This window comes from Anomaloglossus baeobatrachus, chromosome 10, assembly GCF_048569485.1.
Source record: "Anomaloglossus baeobatrachus isolate aAnoBae1 chromosome 10, aAnoBae1.hap1, whole genome shotgun sequence".
In the NCBI taxonomy this organism is placed as follows: Eukaryota; Metazoa; Chordata; class Amphibia; order Anura; family Aromobatidae; genus Anomaloglossus; species Anomaloglossus baeobatrachus.
In genome coordinates this window covers 56,800,504-56,820,137 of record NC_134362.1, presented here as the reverse complement: position 1 = coordinate 56,820,137, position 19,634 = coordinate 56,800,504, and the positions used below count along the sequence as shown (strand labels likewise).

General features: G+C 51.0%; 1 protein-coding gene across 4 annotated transcripts in view; it reads right to left on the bottom strand.

Moving 5' to 3' along the window:
- The window catches only part of PPP2R5B (protein phosphatase 2 regulatory subunit B'beta), a 127,287-nt gene that overhangs the window by 21,108 nt on the left and 86,545 nt on the right, over nt 1-19,634 (bottom strand). For all 4 annotated transcript variants that reach the window (XM_075326761.1, XM_075326762.1, XM_075326764.1 and 1 more), the window contains 4 exons: nt 17,257-17,316; nt 3,767-3,875; nt 1,917-1,970; nt 1,452-1,502 (listed from right to left, as the gene is read on the bottom strand). In XM_075326761.1, coding sequence (XP_075182876.1) covers nt 1,452-1,502; nt 1,917-1,970; nt 3,767-3,875; nt 17,257-17,316 — 274 coding nt within the window. The remainder of the gene's footprint in view (nt 1-1,451; nt 1,503-1,916; nt 1,971-3,766; nt 3,876-17,256; nt 17,317-19,634) is intronic.

Here is a 19,634-nt window from a genome sequence, read left to right as displayed (position 1 = left end):
CTTTTCCCATATAGCCGCACCATTATTCAGGCAACATAACTCCATGCTTCTACCATTTTCCCTATAGAAGCCACTCGAAACCTGCTTTCCGAAAGGTTTTGGGAGGCTTTGGTAGTGCAAAGATTTGCCAACTCTTCTTGGAATCCAGTACTCTTGCTGTGACTGTATAAGGGGCATTGTTGGCAGTACTTTTTGGTGGTACTTTTGAACAGTATGAAGAGCACTGTGCCTGGCAATATACATACAAATTGTCTCTTCAGAGAGGAAGAGGACATGATCCTATTGGAAGTAACAATCCTAATTGACCATTTAATGAGCCTTTGCACATGACCTTGGATAACAGACAACGCAGACACTCTATTTTCAGACACATGTTTCAGGGTGTTTGCCCCTGCTCAGTGCAAATAAAGAAGTCTGATTTGGCTGGATGAGAGACCTCTGATGAGAACCTAAGGGGTAGCGTCTCTCCTTGTGGATAGTGGCAAGTCATTGTAAGGAGACATAGGACATGCAAAGCTCATCTGGCAAATTAAATATGCACATTATCTCTTCAGAGAGGAGGTGGACTTGAATAGGTTACAGTAAAGTTCAAGGTCTCTTCCTATCTGAAGAGACAATTTACACATTTAAAGGGAATCTGTCAGGTACTGTATGCACCCAGAACCAAGAGCGGTTTTGGATGCATATTGATAATCCCAGCCTAACTGACCAAGACTATAGTAGCTTAGATAAAGGGATCTTTAGAAAAAGTGTTTCTAAAGATCCTTTATGATATGCTAATGAGCGAGGGGACTAGTCACAAGGACGTTAGTTCCCTTGGCTAGTCGACTCCCTTAGCATGTAAGCACGCCCTTGTGCATTTGCTAACATGCTAATGAATGTGCAGCGTCAGAGGCATGGTCGATCTCACCTCTCTGCTGCCACCGCACCCGACAATGGATTTCGACTAAATGCACATGATCAGAAGCCCTGTACTTCCGGTCATGCATGCTAGGAGGCTGGGTGTACGCGTCCTGGCTTCAAACTGATGAAGTGCGCATGACTTGAAGTCCAGGGATGTTCTGATCATGCGCACTGAGCCGAAAACCAGTGGTGGTAGCAGAGGTGAGAGCGACCATGCCTCTGATGCTGTGCATTTGTTAGCATGTTAGCATGACCACAGGGGCATGCTTACATGCTAAGAGGGCCGTCTAGCCAAGGGAAGTAACATCCTTGCGACTAGTCCCTGGTATTATTAGCATATCATAAAGGATCTTTAGAAATACTTTTTCTAAAGATCTTATTAGAAATATGCCCCCCAGAACTGCTCTTGGCTCTGGGTGCATACAGGACCTGACAGGTTCACTTTAATTTCCCAGAGGAGCATTGCATAGCCTTTGATCTCAAGCTTTGAGCCTTCCTTTTTCTATATACTGTATTTAGCTTCTTTACCACCTTGGACACTGACTCACCTCTTTTTGGGTACAGGTCTTTGGCCAATACTTTAACAAACCTCGAATTACCTGTAAAGAAACATATTAACTTTGTTAACGTCTGTTCTTGGCTCAGTTTATCGTTTTATTTAATTAGCGCCAAATGAAAAGTTTAGTTGGAGGAAAAAAGTCAAAAGTGGATCACACATTGGGGATTTCAGTTAACTGTTTTCTAAATCACTTGTCATTAATGGTTGGTTTGTAAAGGTCGTTGTCTTGGATGTCTATGCCATAAGTTTAATCGCTGATGGATTTTTGCCATCATCTGTGGTCCAGACCAGGCTTCCATTGTTGGGATGCAGATATCTTGTTCAGCATGAACAACATTTCATCTACAGCACCCACAAGAATTGAAGAAATCCAACATGGCAGATCCCCTTTTCCTCATATATTCCGTGGCTATGCTGTAAAAATCTCCAATGTGACATATACATTGGTACTTACATGCTCTGTTAATGAGGAGTCTTTTTCCAGAAATTGAACTGCACAATAAGCAAGCTGGGGATAGAATATATAAGCAGCGATTATTACAAGTCAACTATTATATTCATGAATTTAACGTTTATACTTTACTAGCTGTAGAACCAGATGTTCCCCTGGATAGTAACTAAACCTCTCTCTCTTCCACTCTCCCAGTCACTCTCCAGCTCCCCCACTCACCACAGAAATCATATTAACTGACACATAAGCTTCTTATACTAAGAATGTTCTTTGTTGCCTATAGCAACCAATCACAGCTCCTATTAATGACCTGTAGTATGTCTCTGTGTGTGTGTGTCTCTTTCGATGTGTCTCTTTCTGTGTGTGTGTCTCGCTTTCTATGTGTGTGTGTGTCTCGTTTCCTATGTGTGTGTGTGTGGGTCTTGCTTTCTATGTGTGTGTGTGTGGGTCTTGCTTTCTATGTGTGTGTGAGTCTCTTTCTATAAGTGGGTGTGTTTTTCTGTGTGGGTGTGTCTTTTTCTGTGCTGGTGTGTCTCTGTGTGGGTGTGTCTCTTTCTGTGTGGGTGTGTCTCTTTCTGTGTGGGTGTGTCTCTTTCTGTGTGGGTGTGTCTCTTTCTGTGTGGGTGTGTGTCTCTGTCCATAATAGAAAATGCATACAGCTGCACACTAAAAATGCCAACAATGTATAAGGGAACTCTGGTACTGCATTAATGCTATATGAAAAAATGAGATTTTTAGTTTATGAATTGGCCAATGCATGTAAGCCCGGAAACCAATGGCAAGATAAATCTCAACAATCCGGGTACCTAAGTAAAATGCCACTATCTAGGTTAAAAACATCCATGTCTGGGTAGCTAGACTAAAAAAAAAAATCTAACTTGAAATACCACTATTTGGACTAACCTCCATGTTTGGGCAGCTAGGGCTCCTCCTGGTATAAGGATTATGAATACAGCTTGGTTTATAGGGCGGAGTGCTCAGTCAGAAAGAGACTCACTACAAATATTTAAAAAAAACTGACCCGCACATCCTACAAGTGTGAATAGGCGCCAGCTGAAAAAACATAGCAAATACAAAATGCATACAGCTGCACACTAAAAATGCCAACAATGTATAACTCTGGTACTGCATTACTGCTATATGAAAAAATGAGATTTTTAGTTTATGAATTATTGAGATTTACCTTGCCATTGGTTTCCGGGCTTACATGCATTGGCCAATTTGTAAACTAAAAATCTAATTTTTTCATATAGCAGTAATGCAGTACCAGAGTTCCCTTATACATTGTTGGCATTTTTAGTGTGCAGCTGTATGCATTTTGTATTTGCTATGTTTTTTCAGCTGGCACCTATTCACACTTGTAGGATGTGCGGGTCAGTTTTTTTAAAATATCTGTCCATAATAGGTGTCTATAATAACAGATTAATTCCTAGCTCCGTTGACTTTAATGTAAGCAGTTTTTTGGCGAATAACTGTAAAGTGCGGGGTTACATTTTCCTCTCAAAACCTAGTCTATGAAGTTCCTTGAGTAAAATGCGGCGGCTGTGCAAAATTTTGTGATTGTAAATGCGACGGTGTGGATTCTTTTAGCACACATACATACATACGCACACTCAGCTTTATATATTAGATTAGTAAAATCTTTTTAGGAAATGCAACATACTAACGTACAGCAATTCACATTCACAGACCCTCTAAAAAGCGCCGATGGCATGAGGGCTCCTATACTCAGCATCAGAGAATTTTTTTTTAATGCGGTATGTGATGAACCATTATTGTTTCTATAAGATTCTGACTTGTGTTTCTATAGAATTTAAGCTATATACAGAATGCAGTAAACTCTTTCCTCTTACCTGTGCATGAAATATAGAAAGGGATTTTGCGGAGTGCAGAGGTATCAATACTCGGACAAGAAACTGCTTGTGTTCAGATTTTAGAGGTAAAGCAAATCCATTGATGATACTATACAAAATGAAGAATAGTCAGTTTAGATTTAAGAAACTTCTGTACACACTCATTTATCATTTATCCATAAATGCTACATCAGTGGGTGTCCGATCACTGGGACCACCATCGATTGTTAAAACAAGGGACTTCAGTTCTTGTCCCTCCTGGCCACAAGACCATAACTAGGAAGAGTTTGCTTGGAGTGGCGATGGAGCATGCGCACTGCAACTACTTCACAGTCTATGGTAATGGTGGAAGCAGGCATCAAACTTTGCTCACATCTACTAAATAATATAAAACATGTAACGTGAAGGACCACAATATAGTCAGTGGGGGTTCATCAAGTGCCCTTGCACTCAGTCATAGGATGGAACTGTCATCCATCATGTATTTAATTCTATTTGTCAACTATTTTTCTACTAGAAGGTGGCCCGATTCTACGCATCGGGTATTCTAGAATTTACGTATTGTGTAGTTAATGTATGATTTTTGTTATATATATATATATATATATATATAGATGTTGTTGTGTGTAGTTACCAAGTGTTTGTGTAGGGGCTGTACATGTTCTGGGTGTTGTCTGGGTGTAGCGGGGGGTGAGAGCGGTGTTGTTTGTGTCTTGCGTTGTGTGTCGTTATTTGTGGAGCGCTGTGTGTCTGTATCGTTGTGTATGTGTGTGTGTGTTTTGGGGGGAGGTATGTTTTGTGCAATGTGTGTGTTGTGCGGTATGTGCGTATATTTGTGTGTGCTGCGGTGTTTGTGTGTTGGGTGTTGTGTGTCTGCGGCGTTGTCTGTGTGTGTGGGTGTCTGTGTAGGGTGGTGTTTGTGGTTCCCAGTGTGTGTGTGGTGTGTTGTGCAGTGCGTGTGTGGCAGTGTGTGTGTGTGTTTTGGGGGGAGGTGTGCACCCCCCATCGTGGTCCACCCCCCATCGTGCTCCATCCCCCATGCTGTGCACCCCCCATCATGCTCCATCCCCCATGCTGCGCACCCCCATCGTGCTCCATCCCCACTCCCCATTGTGCTCCATCCTCCATGCTGCGCATTCCCCATCGTGCTCCATCCCCCATGCTGCGCATTCCCAATCGTGCTCCATCCCCCATGCTGCGCATTCCTCATCGTGCTCCATCCCCCATGCTGCGCACTCCCAAACGTGCTCCATCCCCCATGCTGCGCACTCCCCATCGTGCTCCATCCCCCATGCTGCGCACTCCCCATCGTGCTCCATCCCCCATGCTGCACACTCCCCATCGTGCTCCATCCCCCATGCTGCGCACCCCCCATCGTGCTCCATCTCCCATGCTGCGCACTCCCCATCGTGCTCCATCCCCCATGCTACGCATTCCCCATCATGCTCCATCCCCCATGCTGCGCACTCCCCATCGTGCTCCATCCCCCATGCTACGCATTCCCCATCATGCTCCATCCCCCATGCTGCGCACTCCCCATCGTGCTCCATCCCCCATGCTGCGCACTCCCCATCGTGCTCCATCCCCCATGCTGCGCACTCCCCATCGTGCTCCATCCCCCATGCTGCGCACTCCCCATCGTGCTCCATCCCCATGCTGCACACTCCCCATCGTGCTCCATCCCCCATGCTGCGCACCCATCGTGCTCCATCCCCCATGCTGCGCACACCCCATCGTGCTCCATCCCCCATGCTGCGCACTCCCCATCGTGCTCCATCCCCCATGCTGCGCACTCCCCATCGTGCTCCATCCCCCATGCTGCGCACTCCCAAACGTGCTCCATCACCCATGCTGCGCACTCCCCATCGTGCTCCATCCCCCATGCTGCGCACCCCCATCGTGCTCCATCCCCCATGCTGCGCACCCCCCATCGTGCTCCATCCCCCATGCTGCGCACTCCCCATCGTGCTCCATCCCCCATGCTGCACACTCCCCATCGTGCTCCATCCCCCATGCTGCGCACTCCCCATCGTGCTACATCCCCCATGCTGTGCACCCCCCATCGTGCTCCATCCCCCATGCTGTGCACCCCCCATCGTGCTCCACAGTCACACATCAGACAGTAAACACGCACACATATGATCGCATACACTCACACACACACCCCACTTCTCCCTGTGCCCACCGGTGGGCGGTCCCAGCAGCTGTGCTGCACGCCGTGCTCCTCTGCCGACACTCACAGATCCGATCGCAAACACTCACACACACACACACACACACACTCACACACATCCGATCACATACACTCACACACACTCACACACATCCGATCGCATACACACACACACTGACGATATCGCACATACGCGCTGACACACTCACAACATCCGGAGATACCACATGCTTCCGGCCATGTGATCCTCCAGCAGGTCCTGGAAGCTCACAGCACAGTATCGCCGCCGAGAAGCAAGCGATATCACGGGATGTTGTGAGTGTGTGGATGCGATGTGAGGTGTGTGTGAGAGTGAGTGTGATCTGATGTGTGCGTGTGTGTGTCTGTTCTTATGTGTGTGTTCCGCCGCTGCAGGAAGTGGATGCGATCTGATGTGTGTGTGAGGTGTGTGTGTTCCGCCGCTGCAGGACGTGGATGCGATCTGATGTGAGTGTGAGTGTGAGTGAGTGTGAGTGTGAGTCTGAGTGTGAGTCTGAGTGTGAGTCTGAGTGTGAGTGTGCATGTGAGTGTGAGTCTGAGTGTGAGTGTGCATGTGAGTGTGAGTGTGCATGTGAGTGTGAGTGTGCATGTGAGTGTGAGTGTGCATGTGAGTGTGAGTCTGAGTGTGAGTCTGAGTGTGAGTCTGAGTGTGAGTCTGAGTGTGAGTGTGCATGTGAGTGTGAGTGTGCATGTGAGTGTGAGTGTGCATGTGAGTGTGAGTCTGAGTGTGAGTGTGAGTCTGAGTGTGAGTGTGCATGTGAGTGTGAGTCTGCATGTGAGTGTGAGTGTGCATGTGAGTGTGAGTCTGAGTGTGAGTGTGAGTCTGAGTGTGAGTGTGAGTGTGAGTGTGCATGTGAGTGTGAGTGTGCATGTGAGTGTGAGTGTGCATGTGAGTGTGAGTCTGAGTGTGAGTGTGAGTCTGAGTGTGAGTGTGCATGTGAGTGTGAGTGTGCATGTGAGTGTGAGTGTGCATGTGAGTGTGAGTGTGCATGTGAGTGTGCATGTGAGTCTGAGTGTGAGTCTGAGTGTGAGTCTGAGTGTGAGTGTGCATGTGAGTGTGAGTGTGCATGTGAGTGTGAGTGTGCATGTGAGTGTGAGTCTGAGTGTGAGTCTGAGTGTGAGTGTGCATGTGAGTGTGAGTCTGCATGTGAGTGTGAGTGTGCATGTGAGTGTGAGTCTGAGTGTGAGTGTGAGTGTGAGTCTGAGTGTGAGTGTGCATGTGAGTGTGAGTGTGCATGTGAGTGTGAGTGTGCATGTGAGTGTGAGTCTGAGTGTGAGTGTGCGTCTGAGTGTGAGTGTGCATGTGAGTGTGAGTGTGCATGTGAGCGTGAGTGTGCATGTGAGTGTGAGTCTGAGTGTGAGTGTGCATGTGAGTGTGAGTCTGAGTGTGAGTGTGCATGTGAGTCTGAGTGTGAGTGTGCATGTGAGTGTGAGTCTGAGTGTGAGTGTGCATGTGAGTGTCAGTCTGAGTGTGAGTGTGCATGTGAGTGTCAGTCTGAGTGTGAGTGTGCATGTGAGTGTGAGTCTGAGTGTGAGTGTGCATGTGAGTGTGAGTCTGAGTGTGAGTGTGCATGTGAGTGTGAGTCTGAGTGAGAGTGTGCATGTGAGTGTGAGTCTGAGTGTGAGTGTGCATGTGAGTGTGAGTCTGAGTGTGAGTGTGCATGTGAGTGTGAGTCTGAGTGTGAGTGTGCATGTGAGTGTGAGTCTGAGTGTGAGTGTGCATGTGAGTGTGAGTCTGAGTGTGAGTGTGCATGTGAGTGTGAGTGTGAGTGTGCATGTGAGTCTGAGTGTGAGTCTGAGTGTGAGTGTGAGTGTGCATGTGAGTGTGAGTGTGCATGTGAGTGTGAGTCTGAGTCTGAGTGTGAGTCTGAGTGTGAGTGTGCATGTGAGTGTGAGTCTGAGTGTGAGTCTGAGTGTGAGTGTGCATGTGAGTGTGAGTCTGAGTGTGAGTGTGCATGTGAGTGAGTGTGAGTGTGAGTCTGAGTGTGAGTGTGCATGTGAGTGTGAGTCTGAGTCTGAGTGTGAGTGTGTGTGAGTGTGAGTCTGAGTGTGCGTGTGAGTCTGAGTCTGAGTGTGAGTGTGCATGTGAGTGTGAGTCTGAGTCTGAGTCTGAGTCTGCGTGTGAGTCTGCGTGTGAGTCTGAGTGTGAGTGTGCATGTGAGTCTGAGTCTGAGTGTGAGTGTGTGTGAGTCTGAGTCTGAGTCTGAGTGTGAGTGTGAGTGTGCATGTGAGTCTGAGTCTGAGTCTGAGTCTGCGTGTGAGTCTGCGTGTGAGTGTGCATGTGAGTCTGAGTCTGAGTGTGCATGTGAGTCTGAGTCTGAGTGTGAGTCTGAGTGTGAGTCTGAGTGTGAGTCTGAGTGTGAGTCTGAGTGTGAGTGTGCATGTGAGTGTGAGTCTGAGTGTGAGTGTGCATGTGAGTGTGAGTCTGAGTGTGAGTGTGCATGTGAGTGTGAGTCTGAGTGTGAGTGTGCATGTGAGTGTGAGTCTGAGTGTGAGTGTGCATGTGAGTGTGAGTCTGAGTGTGAGTGTGCATGTGAGTGTGAGTCTGAGTCTGAGTGTGAGTGTGCATGTGAGTGTGCATGTGAGTCTGAGTGTGAGTGTGAGTCTGAGTGTGAGTGTGAGTCTGAGTGTGCATGTGAGTGTGAGTGTGCATGTGAGTGTGAGTCTGAGTGTGAGTGTGCATGTGAGTGTGAGTCTGAGTGTGAGTGTGCATGTGAGTGTGAGTCTGAGTGTGAGTGTGCATGTGAGTGTGAGTCTGAGTGTGAGTCTGAGTGTGAGTGTGCATGTGAGTGTGAGTCTGAGTGTGAGTGTGCATGTGAGTGTGAGTCTGAGTGTGAGTGTGCATGTGAGTCTGAGTGAGAGTGTGCATGTGAGTGTGAGTCTGAGTGTGAGTGTGCATGTGAGTGTGAGTCTGAGTGTGAGTCTGAGTGTGAGTGTGCATGTGAGTGTGAGTCTGAGTGTGAGTCTGAGTGTGAGTGTGCATGTGAGTGTGAGTCTGAGTGTGAGTCTGAGTGTGAGTGTGCATGTGAGTGTGAGTCTGAGTGTGAGTGTGCATGTGAGTGTGAGTGTGCATGTGAGTGTGAGTCTGAGTGTGAGTCTGAGTGTGAGTGTGAGTCTGAGTGTGAGTGTGCATGTGAGTGTGAGTGTGCATGTGAGTGTGAGTCTGAGTGTGAGTCTGAGTGTGAGTGTGAGTCTGAGTGTGAGTGTGCATGTGAGTGTGAGTCTGCATGTGAGTGTGAGTGTGCATGTGAGTGTGAGTCTGAGTGTGAGTGTGAGTCTGAGTGTGAGTCTGAGTGTGAGTCTGAGTGTGAGTGTGCATGTGAGTGTGAGTGTGCATGTGAGTGTGAGTGTGCATGTGAGTGTGAGTCTGAGTGTGAGTGTGAGTCTGAGTGTGAGTGTGCATGTGAGTGTGCATGTGAGTGTGAGTGTGCATGTGAGTGTGAGTCTGAGTGTGAGTGTGCATGTGAGTGTGAGTCTGAGTGTGAGTGTGCATGTGAGTGTGAGTCTGAGTGTGAGTGTGCATGTGAGTGTGAGTCTGAGTGTGAGTGTGCATGTGAGTGTGAGTGTGCATGTGAGTCTGAGTGTGAGTGTGAGTCTGAGTGTGAGTGTGCATGTGAGTGTGAGTGTGCATGTGAGTGTGAGTGTGCATGTGAGTGTGAGTCTGAGTGTGAGTGTGCATGTGAGTGTGAGTCTGAGTGTGAGTGTGCATGTGAGTGTGAGTCTGAGTGTGAGTGTGCATGTGAGTGTGAGTCTGAGTGTGAGTGTGCATGTGAGTGTGAGTCTGAGTGTGAGTGTGCATGTGAGTGTGAGTCTGAGTGTGAGTGTGCATGTGAGTGTGAGTCTGAGTGTGAGTGTGCATGTGAGTGTGAGTCTGAGTGAGAGTGTGCATGTGAGTGTGAGTCTGAGTGTGAGTGTGCATGTGAGTGTGAGTCTGAGTGTGAGTGTGAGTCTGAGTGTGAGTCTGAGTCTGAGTGTGCATGTGAGTGTGAGTCTGAGTGTGAGTCTGAGTGTGAGTGTGCATGTGAGTGTGAGTCTGAGTGTGAGTGTGCATGTGAGTGAGTGTGAGTCTGAGTGTGAGTGTGCATGTGAGTGTGAGTCTGAGTGTGAGTGTGCATGTGAGTCTGAGTGAGAGTGTGCATGTGAGTGTGAGTCTGAGTGTGAGTGTGCATGTGAGTGTGAGTCTGAGTGTGAGTGTGAGTCTGAGTGTGAGTCTGAGTGTGAGTCTGAGTGTGAGTGTGCATGTGAGTGTGAGTCTGAGTGTGAGTCTGAGTGTGAGTGTGCATGTGAGTGTGAGTCTGAGTGTGAGTCTGAGTGTGAGTGTGCATGTGAGTGTGAGTCTGAGTGTGAGTCTGAGTGTGAGTGTGCATGTGAGTGTGAGTCTGAGTGTGAGTCTGAGTGTGAGTGTGCATGTGAGTGTGAGTCTGAGTGTGAGTGTGCATGTGAGTGTGAGTGTGCATGTGAGTGTGAGTCTGAGTGTGAGTCTGAGTGTGAGTGTGAGTCTGAGTGTGAGTGTGCATGTGAGTGTGAGTGTGCATGTGAGTGTGAGTCTGAGTGTGAGTCTGAGTCTGCGTGTGAGTCTGCGTGTGAGTCTGCGTGTGAGTGTGCATGTGAGTCTGAGTCTGAGTCTGAGTGTGAGTCTGAGTGTGAGTCTGAGTGTGAGTGTGCATGTGAGTGTGAGTCTGAGTGTGAGTGTGCATGTGAGTGTGAGTCTGAGTGTGAGTGTGCATGTGAGTGTGAGTCTGAGTGTGAGTGTGCATGTGAGTCTGAGTGTGCATGTGAGTCTGAGTGTGAGTGTGAGTCTGAGTGTGAGTGTGCATGTGAGTGTGAGTGTGCATGTGAGTGTGAGTGTGCATGTGAGTGTGAGTCTGAGTCTGAGTCTGCGTGTGAGTCTGCGTGTGAGTCTGAGTGTGAGTGTGCATGTGAGTCTGAGTCTGAGTCTGAGTGTGAGTCTGAGTGTGAGTGTGCATGTGAGTGTGAGTCTGAGTGTGAGTGTGCATGTGAGTGTGAGTCTGAGCGTGAGTGTGCATGTGAGTGTGAGTCTGAGTGTGAGTGTGCATGTGAGTGTGAGTCTGAGTGTGAGTCTGAGTGTGAGTGTGCATGTGAGTGTGAGTCTGAGTGTGCATGTGAGTGAGTGTGAGTGTGAGTGTGAGTCTGAGTGTGAGTGTGCATATGAGTGTGAGTCTGAGTGTGAGTGAGTGTGAGTCTGAGTGTGCGTGTGAGTCTGAGTGTGAGTCTGAGTGTGAGTGTGCATGTGAGTGTGAGTGTGAGTCTGAGTCTGAGTCTGAGTCTGAGTGTGAGTGTGTGTGAGTCTGAGTCTGAGTGTGAGTGTGCGTGAGTCTGAGTCTGAGTGTGAGTGTGAGTGTGTGTGAGTCTGAGTCTGAGTCTGAGTGTGAGTCTGAGTCTGCGTGTGAGTCTGAGTGTGAGTCTGAGTGTGAGTGTGCATGTGAGTCTGAGTGTGAGTCTGAGTGTGAGTCTGAGTGTGAGTCTGAGTGTGCGTGTCAGTCTGAGTGTGAGTCTGAGTGTGAGTGTGCATGTGAGTGTGAGTCTGAGTGTGAGTCTGAGTGTGAGTCTGAGTGTGAGTGTGAGTCTGAGTGTGTGTGAGTGTGAGTCTGAGTGTGCGTGTGAGTCTGTGTGAGTGTGCGTGTGAGTCTGTGTGAGTGTGCGTGTGAGTGTGCATGTGAGTGTGCATGTGAGTGTGCATGTGAGTGTGCATGTGAGTGTGAGTGTGCGTGTGAGTCTGAGTGTGAGTGTGCATGTGAGTCTGAGTGTGAGTCTGAGTGTGAGTGTGCATGTGAGTCTGAGTGTGAGTGTGCGTGTGAGTCAGAGTGAGTGGAGGCCAATCCGTGCGGGGGGGCGGACCCGAGGCGAGGCGAGCGGCCAATCCGTGCGGGGGGAGGAGCCGAGGCGAGGCGAGCGGCCAATCCGTGCGGGGGGCGGGGCCATTGCGAGCCCAGCGGCCAATCAGCTTTGTGTCACCGTAAGGACACAATTTTGGAGCATGACAGACAGACAGACAGACAGATAGACAGACAGACAGACAGAATAAGGCAATTATATATATAGATAACAGTACACAAAAATTGAATTCTTAAAGGGAATCTGTCATCAGGTAATGTGAGATAAGCATGATGTAGGGACAGAGATCCTGATTCCAAGTATATGTCACTTACTGGACTGCTTGGTGCAGTTTTGATAGAATCCTTGTTTTTTCTGCTTCAGAATACTGAACTGTGTATAACCCCACCCACACCACTGATTAGCAGCTTCCTGTGTACATTGTAAGCAAGCTGCCAATCAGTGGTGGGAGCGTGGTAACAGAGATTAGCTGGACTGGCCTGCACGAGACCTAGTCAAGGAGTGATATTCTCCCGCTGATAAAACACTGATTGTATTGAAACTGCAGGACATAGCCCAAGAAATGAAACACCGCTGCAATCAGAGTCTCTTGCCCTATATTATGCTGCTCTCAGATTAAACAACAACAAAAAATATGCTATTGCCTGCCTTTAGCATCTCTGCAATTGTGACGCCCTGGGCAAGCCAGGGGTCACAGGTCATGACACCACCAAACCCTACACCCCGGATAGGTACACCGAAGCTAAACCAGAAACCCTTGTTGCCTTCCTCCAGGGGCTGATGTTCACACCAGGGGGTGGGCCAGGCGGTTGGCTCCACCCACCGAGGAGTTCACAGTCCTGGAGGCGGGAAAACCAGGCAGTTTAGTGAGAGCTGAAGTTGAAGTTAGAGTGAAGTGGTAGAGGAGCAAGTGAGAGGAGTTAAAGTGGAAGAGAAAGTGACAGTTGAGAAAGCCTGAAGTTGGTCCGGGTGTGTGCCCCGGACTGAGATAGCAAGGTTGGCAGACGGCGGTGACCGTCTGCAGGAGAGGCTGATCGGAGGTTGCCGAAAGGACCGTGGATGGGTGGTGGCCCGGCGGTACCGGAACGGTATACGAAGAGAAGCCAGCACCATTGGCAGGGGCCTTTCGGATCCCGGCAAGGCTAGGAGTCTCCGTGAATTTGCCAAATCCGTCAGTGAAGGGGACGTCTGTCTCCAAACAACCAAGTCCCGATTGAAGGCAACAGTCCAACCGTAGGAGAGAGACACCGCCACCGCCAAGGCACCAGTTTCTCAGGGCCAGCGCCTGCGGGCAAAGAAGGGCTCCTCCGGCTCATATCCAAGCCGGGGAGCGGGTTACCGGTGGGAACCCATCGCTACCAACATTTCATTAGGTGCAGGGACAGAGACCGTCACCGTCAACTACCGGGGAAAAGCAACAGCAGCCGTCCGTGGGAACCGTCTTTCCAGCCGTGTGTTTTACCGAGAACTGTGTCACCGTCTCAGGCTGAGTGAGTACCACCGTGCCGTGAGGCACAGCACTGCCCCCGCGACCGTGCACCTCACCAGGCCCCGCACCTGGCCTGCCATCCCTCATTCTCCACCTCATCACCGGGCCCCGGGACAACCAACCCCTATCCACGGAGGGAGGAATAACAACAAAGCTGCTCCCTGTCACCGCTCCTGGGATCCCCATACAGAGCAGCGGTGGTGTCCACGCAATCACCACAACCGTGGGTGGCGTCACGGACAATAAATCCCCAAAACCAATCCCCTTTTCACTCACGGGCGAGGAGCGCCGCTCGAGTCCCCGGGATCCGGCCCATCGCTCGAGCCACCGAGCAGCAGAGGCCGTGGCAGCAGCGGCAGCCGGACCCGAGCAGTGGGAGAGCGCGGCGTCCCCTCCTTCGCCCGCGACAACTTGGCGTCACAAACAGGATCTTACCGCTCTGCCGTTGGGTAGAGGTGCGCCTTGTTACCGCCGGAGGTGTCCGGCCGAAAAATTTCGGAAGTCGCCATCTTTGGCGCGAAAAGTTCCTGCTCGAGCGTCTTCTCGAGTAGCGGAGGCGCGAAGGCCAAAACCCCGCCCCGATAGAGGAGGGGCCGGAAAGAGGCTAAGGGGGACGAAATGGCGACTGGTTGCATGTAGCCGCGGCTATAAAAGCGGGGACACCAGGACTCTGCAGCCATCTTGTTACTGGGAGAAGCCGCCAGCAACATGTGGATGCCGTCCCGAAGCACCGTAGCCCCTGCGCCTGGAACCGCGGCGTGGGTGGAAATCCGGACTGCACAGCTCTACCAGAGGCTGCAGGTCAAGATGCAGCTCCTCATGGAGGAGTGGGAGACCGACATGGCGGATGTCATAGTGACCGTGCGGAGACGCGAGGAGGAAGCTGCGGAAGGGAGGGTGAGTGACCCACGCCCCGATGCCCTTGAAGGGCCGGTCATCGCGGCTGCGAGACCCGGTCTAAACCCTCTCGCCCTGCTACCTCCCTCGCCACCCGTCCCGGAAGCCGTGACCCCGCCACTAGGCCCGCTGCCACCGCCACCGGTAGCGATACCCAGCATGTCCGCCCAGGCAGACTGACCTGTAGCCGGAGCCCGTAGCCGACCGGAGATGCTGCCGTGGAAAGCCCCGAAAACCGAACCGGAGGCGTCCCCCGAGAAAGTCCCCGAGCCGGAGCCGATAGCCCGCTCCGTGCCGAAGGCCCAACAGAGCCCCTGTGCCCATCCCCCACACCTCGGCTGAGGTTGCGCCGGGTTGCCGCTGCAAGGCGGCGCCCAATGCCAAGTCACTGCGGGGCCTGCCGCCCAGATCACCAGCGGTGGGCAGTGTCCAACAGGTCCCGCGGGGCCCGACCCGTGCGCAGGAGCTCGCAGCAGCGCCGTACTGGGACAGGGAGCCGGTACCGTTGGGCCTGGAAATCGAGGAGAGAGAAAGAAGGAAGGCGGAGATAGTGGCCCGTACGATACGGGAGAAGGAGGGCCTGAGACAAGCGACCTTCCGTGTCCGGGGCCCGCTGTATGAGGGGCAGGTGAGGCGGTTTGATGTCCGCCGGGGCTATGGATTAATTTATGAACCGGGCCTGGAGGCCGAAGTGTTTATAGCCCGGCGGGATGTGAATGCTCACCTGCCAGAAGAGCACCCAGGCCGCAACTTGATGCCAGGGGACCTTGTACAATACACCCGGCACTGCGGGGAGAGGGGGTGGTTTGCGCTGGATGCAAAGCTGAGGGGCAGCCAGGAAGCCCGTGTGAGCACCGCGCCCCTTCACCAAAGTGATGTCGAGGACTCTGAGTGATGGCAGCGGAGCACCGTTGCACCGTCCCCGTTGGGACCACTGTATGTGTGTTTAAAAGTTTTAAAGTTGAAAATTTTGAAGAAAATGAAAATGATTACCGAAGGTTAACCTGATTGTCTGCAACCGTGATTTGGAACCAGCTGTAGCCGGCATTGTTGTCCCCGTGGGGACCATCCACAGTTCATGCATAGAAACTTCTATGAACAGGCAGGGCAACCACAAACGTTAGTGGGTTGTAAATAAAAATGTTTTGTTGCAGCTAACCGTTACCGCCTCCGGAGAGGCAGGTTGGAGGGAGGGCCCGCAGTGGAGCAGGCTGGGGCCCAGCCACCACCGGAACCGGTGGCTACCGTCTGGAGGGGAAGGACAGATCCCGCTCGGGTGACTTGGTTCAGGACTGGGGTCAAGGGGTGCTGCCTGTTTCTTAGGGGCAGCATCAGGGCCAGGTTACTTGGGTGGGAGAGAGCAACAGCCGCAACCGTTACCGTAACATTTAAGAAAAGTGCCTCCCGTTGTGGGATGATGTTCTTCTATTTGTATTATGCTTTATCTTTTTCAGAAAAATAAAACCGGTGTTGGACAGGCAGCCCGCGGACGGTCTGCATTTTGCTAAGGGGGAATGTGACGCCCTGGGCAAGCCAGGGGTCACAGGTCATGACATCACCACACCCTACACCCCGGATAGCTACACCGAAGGTACACCAGAAACCCTTGTTGCCTTCCTCCAGGGGCTGATGTTCACACCAGGGGGTGGGCCAGGCGGTTGGCTCCGCCCACCGAGGAGTTCACAGTCCTGGAGGCGGGAAAACCAGGCAGTTTAGTGAGAGCTGAAGTTGAAGTTAGAGTGAAGTGGTAGAGGAGCAAGTGAGAGGAGTTAAAGTGGAAGAGAAAGTGACAGTTGAGAAAGCCTGAAGTTGGTCTGGGTGTGTGCCCCGGACTGAGATAGCAAGGTTGGCAGACGGCGGTGACCGTCTGCAGGAGAGGCTGATCGGAGGTTGCCGAAAGGACCGTGGACGGGTGGTGGCCCGGCGGTACCGGAACGGTATACGAAGAGAAGCCAGCACCATTGGCAGGGGCCTTTCGGATCCCGGCAAGGCTAGGAGTCGCCGTGAATTTGCCAAATCCGTCAGTGAAGGGGACCTCTGGGTCTCCCAACAACTAAGATTGAAGGCAACAGTCCAACCGTAGGAGAGAGACACCGCCACCGCCAAGGCACCAGTTTCTCAGGGCCAGCGCCTGCAGGCAAAGAGGGGCTCCTCCGGCTCATATCCAAGCCGGGGAGTGGGTTACCGGTGGGAACCCATCGCTACCAACATTTCATTAGGTGCAGGGACAGAGACCGTCACCGTCAACTACCGGGGAAAAGCAACAGCAGCCATCTGTGGGAACCGTCTTTCCAGCCGTGTGTTTTACCGAGAACTGTGTCACCGTCTCAGGCTGAGTGAGTACCACCGTGCCGTGAGGCACAGCGCTGCCCCCGCGACCCTGCACCTCACCAGGCCCCGCACCTGGCCTGCCATCCCTCATCCTCCACCTCATCACCGGGCCCCGGGACAACCAACCCCTACCCACGGAGGGAGGAATAACAACAAAGCTGCTCCCTGTCACCGCTCCTGGGATCCCCATACAGAGCAGTGGTAGTGTCCACGCAATCACCACAACCGTGGGTGGCGTCACGGACAATAAATCCCCAAAACCAATCCCCTTTTCACTTACGGGCGAGGAGCGCCGCTCGGGTCCCCGGGATCCGGCCCATCGCTCGAGCCACCGAGCAGCAGAGGCCGCGGCAGCAGCGGCAGCCGGACCCGAGCAGTGGGAGAACGCGGCGTCCCCTCCTCCGCCCGCGACACAATCTTTCTTGATAGTAAGAATTGAAGGCTTGTAGGCAAACTACACTTACGACAATCTCCACCACTGGACTCTCATTCTTCCAAAGGTAAGGACCTCAGCGGTACGACAGGCAGCTATACGGTATTAATGGCATAATTAATTATGTGGATATTTTTTAATTGCTGAAAATGGAAATACCTCTTTATTGGCAAGAAATATTATGAGAGTACTAGTCTACTAGGCTAGCCTGTACATCTGTAATATGTCCCACTAAGAGAAATGTAAAGCTACTGCTTTTGTGCATCACTCACCTGCCCAGGATTTCAAGCAGTTCAGCCACACCATTAAACCGCTCTGTCTCATAGATAAATCTGCAATACACACGAAAAAAAAACAATTAGGGCCCCCCTTACACATTAGCATAAAGTTGTCTGAACCTTCCAGTTTAGGTGGGAGAGCCAACAATCTAATATGTATGGAAGCCTCTCAACTTTGCCTCAAGGACCGGGGTCAAACGAGCATTGATTTTCCCATGCAAGAGAACTGAATTTTGAAAATGATACTCTGATACTGTCACGGGTGACAGACAGTTCTGTGGTGTCCGGCAATAGAAGGTCACAGTGTGTGACTGCACAAAATACTCCCTGACTTTCTATTGTTACTGCTTTCAGTATTCTGTGTACTAGGTATCTCTTCTGCTGGATTTTTATCTTTTTCCCTTTAAGACCCAGCGGAGTTCTTCTTACCTTCAGCTGCTAATCATCTGAAATTCCCCCTTGGGTTTAAATACTCATCTTCCCTGGACTTGTGCTGGTGTGACGCCCTGGCCTATCAGGTCGTCACAGGGTATTGTGCAATCTGCCCTTCTGTGCAATATTCATCTCCTACTTGGTTATGGGTCCCCAACCAAAGGTGTTGCCAACAGCAGCTAATTAAAATCCTATGAACACTCTGCACCACACCCACCAGACACACCAGTGAACGGCCTGAATGGAATTGGGTCGCCCAATTGGGGGGTTGCTTAAGGGGAGGTCAGGAGTGTTAGGAGTAGGTCAGTTAGTGAGGAAGTGAGAGGAGGTCAGGAGCTGGGCTCCTTTGAAGTACTAGGTGGCAGACAGTGGTCTGGGCCTGGTAGGAGCTGGACCCCCGGTCGCAGGGAACGGGACCCAAACATGCTTCCCCCAGCGGCAGCGGTGTCAAGAACTTTGGTTTACCCAATTGTCGGTGTCAGCTTTATGGACTGAGTACACAAGTGACCCTTACCTCCCCAACGGCACGTTCCTGTCACCATCACTGAGTCCCGGGGCATCCCCCCTACCTGTGGAGGGGTTAAACACCTAGCTGCCCACTCCATCGCCACCGGGTAATCCCCAGCTGCAGCGGTGGTACGCCACCTTACCACACACCACGGGTGGCGTCAAGAACTTTAACTATACAGCCCCTGTAAATACCCCTTTTTATTTTGAGTGGCCGCATGATCCCGACCCCCGGGTTCGGACGCCCCTCGAGCCACCACGGATCCGGATCTGATCAGCCCTGCTGCTGACGCGGGGGCGGCACACTGGTGATATTATTCAGTTCATTTAAGCCCTTGTTTCAAGCAGGAGGCTCATACTCCTCTGTGGTATTGTTACTGAAACTTTGCTGAACTTCTACCTGAATCATCTAATGATAAGTAGTTCATACTTTTTCCCCGTGTGTCCTCCTTGTGTATTCTTTAGTATATAGTGGGGTTGACGAAGAGCTCATCCCATCTGTTCCCTATTTAGGTCCCTGCACTAGGCATACCAAGGGTCAGGTATCCAGCTCGGAACATAGGTGCGGAACCTATCTAAGGTGGTGAAGGACCCCAGGGACCAGCAGTAGGTTTGGTCAGGGGTCACCATCTTCCCCTTCCCTAATCGCAGGGTTCCCCTTCTCTTCCCTTTCGCTTGGTACTTCCCCGTACCTAGCGTGCCAGACAAGAGTTTGATCAGAGTGCCAGCTTAGTCTGATCCAACTCTCTTGCATGAGAGAATTGGAGCACACTGTGAAGAGAAGATGGAAAAATCATTGTTTTCTATCTTCTCTACCCTGTTGTCCGTGGGAGTCAGACTGCACTCATGTTATTCGAGTGCAGTCCAATGTTTTCCACGCACCCCTAGACTTGAATGGGTGTGCACCGTCAGATATATGCTGCCACTCTCAGTATGCTGCATTTTTTTTCTCATGCTGAATGTCACAAGGGGGTCATGGCCTGATGTGATCTTGGAGGGATCTGGGATCAGGTCACAGTGTATTGTGGATCGCAACTATGCTTTAGTGCCCGCAAGAGTTGGAGCGTATTTTATTCCATCTGGTACTGAAGGGGTTAAGGTTCATTTTTATCCTGCAGTGATATTTATAGCCTCAGCTACAGCCACTCCCTTCTTTTATTATTATCCGATCCTCTATAGCACATATCTATGCTGACCTTGTTGAAGGAGCTCGTCGCTGCATAGCTGTGGTGTTGTTTCTTTTGCAGCTGCGAGTTTCCAACTGAAGGAACCCAAGAGTGCTTTTTGTTGTGTCTTTCCCCACCTGTTTGTCTTAGGCTAGTTTTCCAATGACATCCGTTGCATTGCGTTGTGTGACGGATGCAACGGATTCGTTGCATATAATAGCACAACGGATGCAACGGATCGTACAAAACAACAGAAAGCTTTTTTTA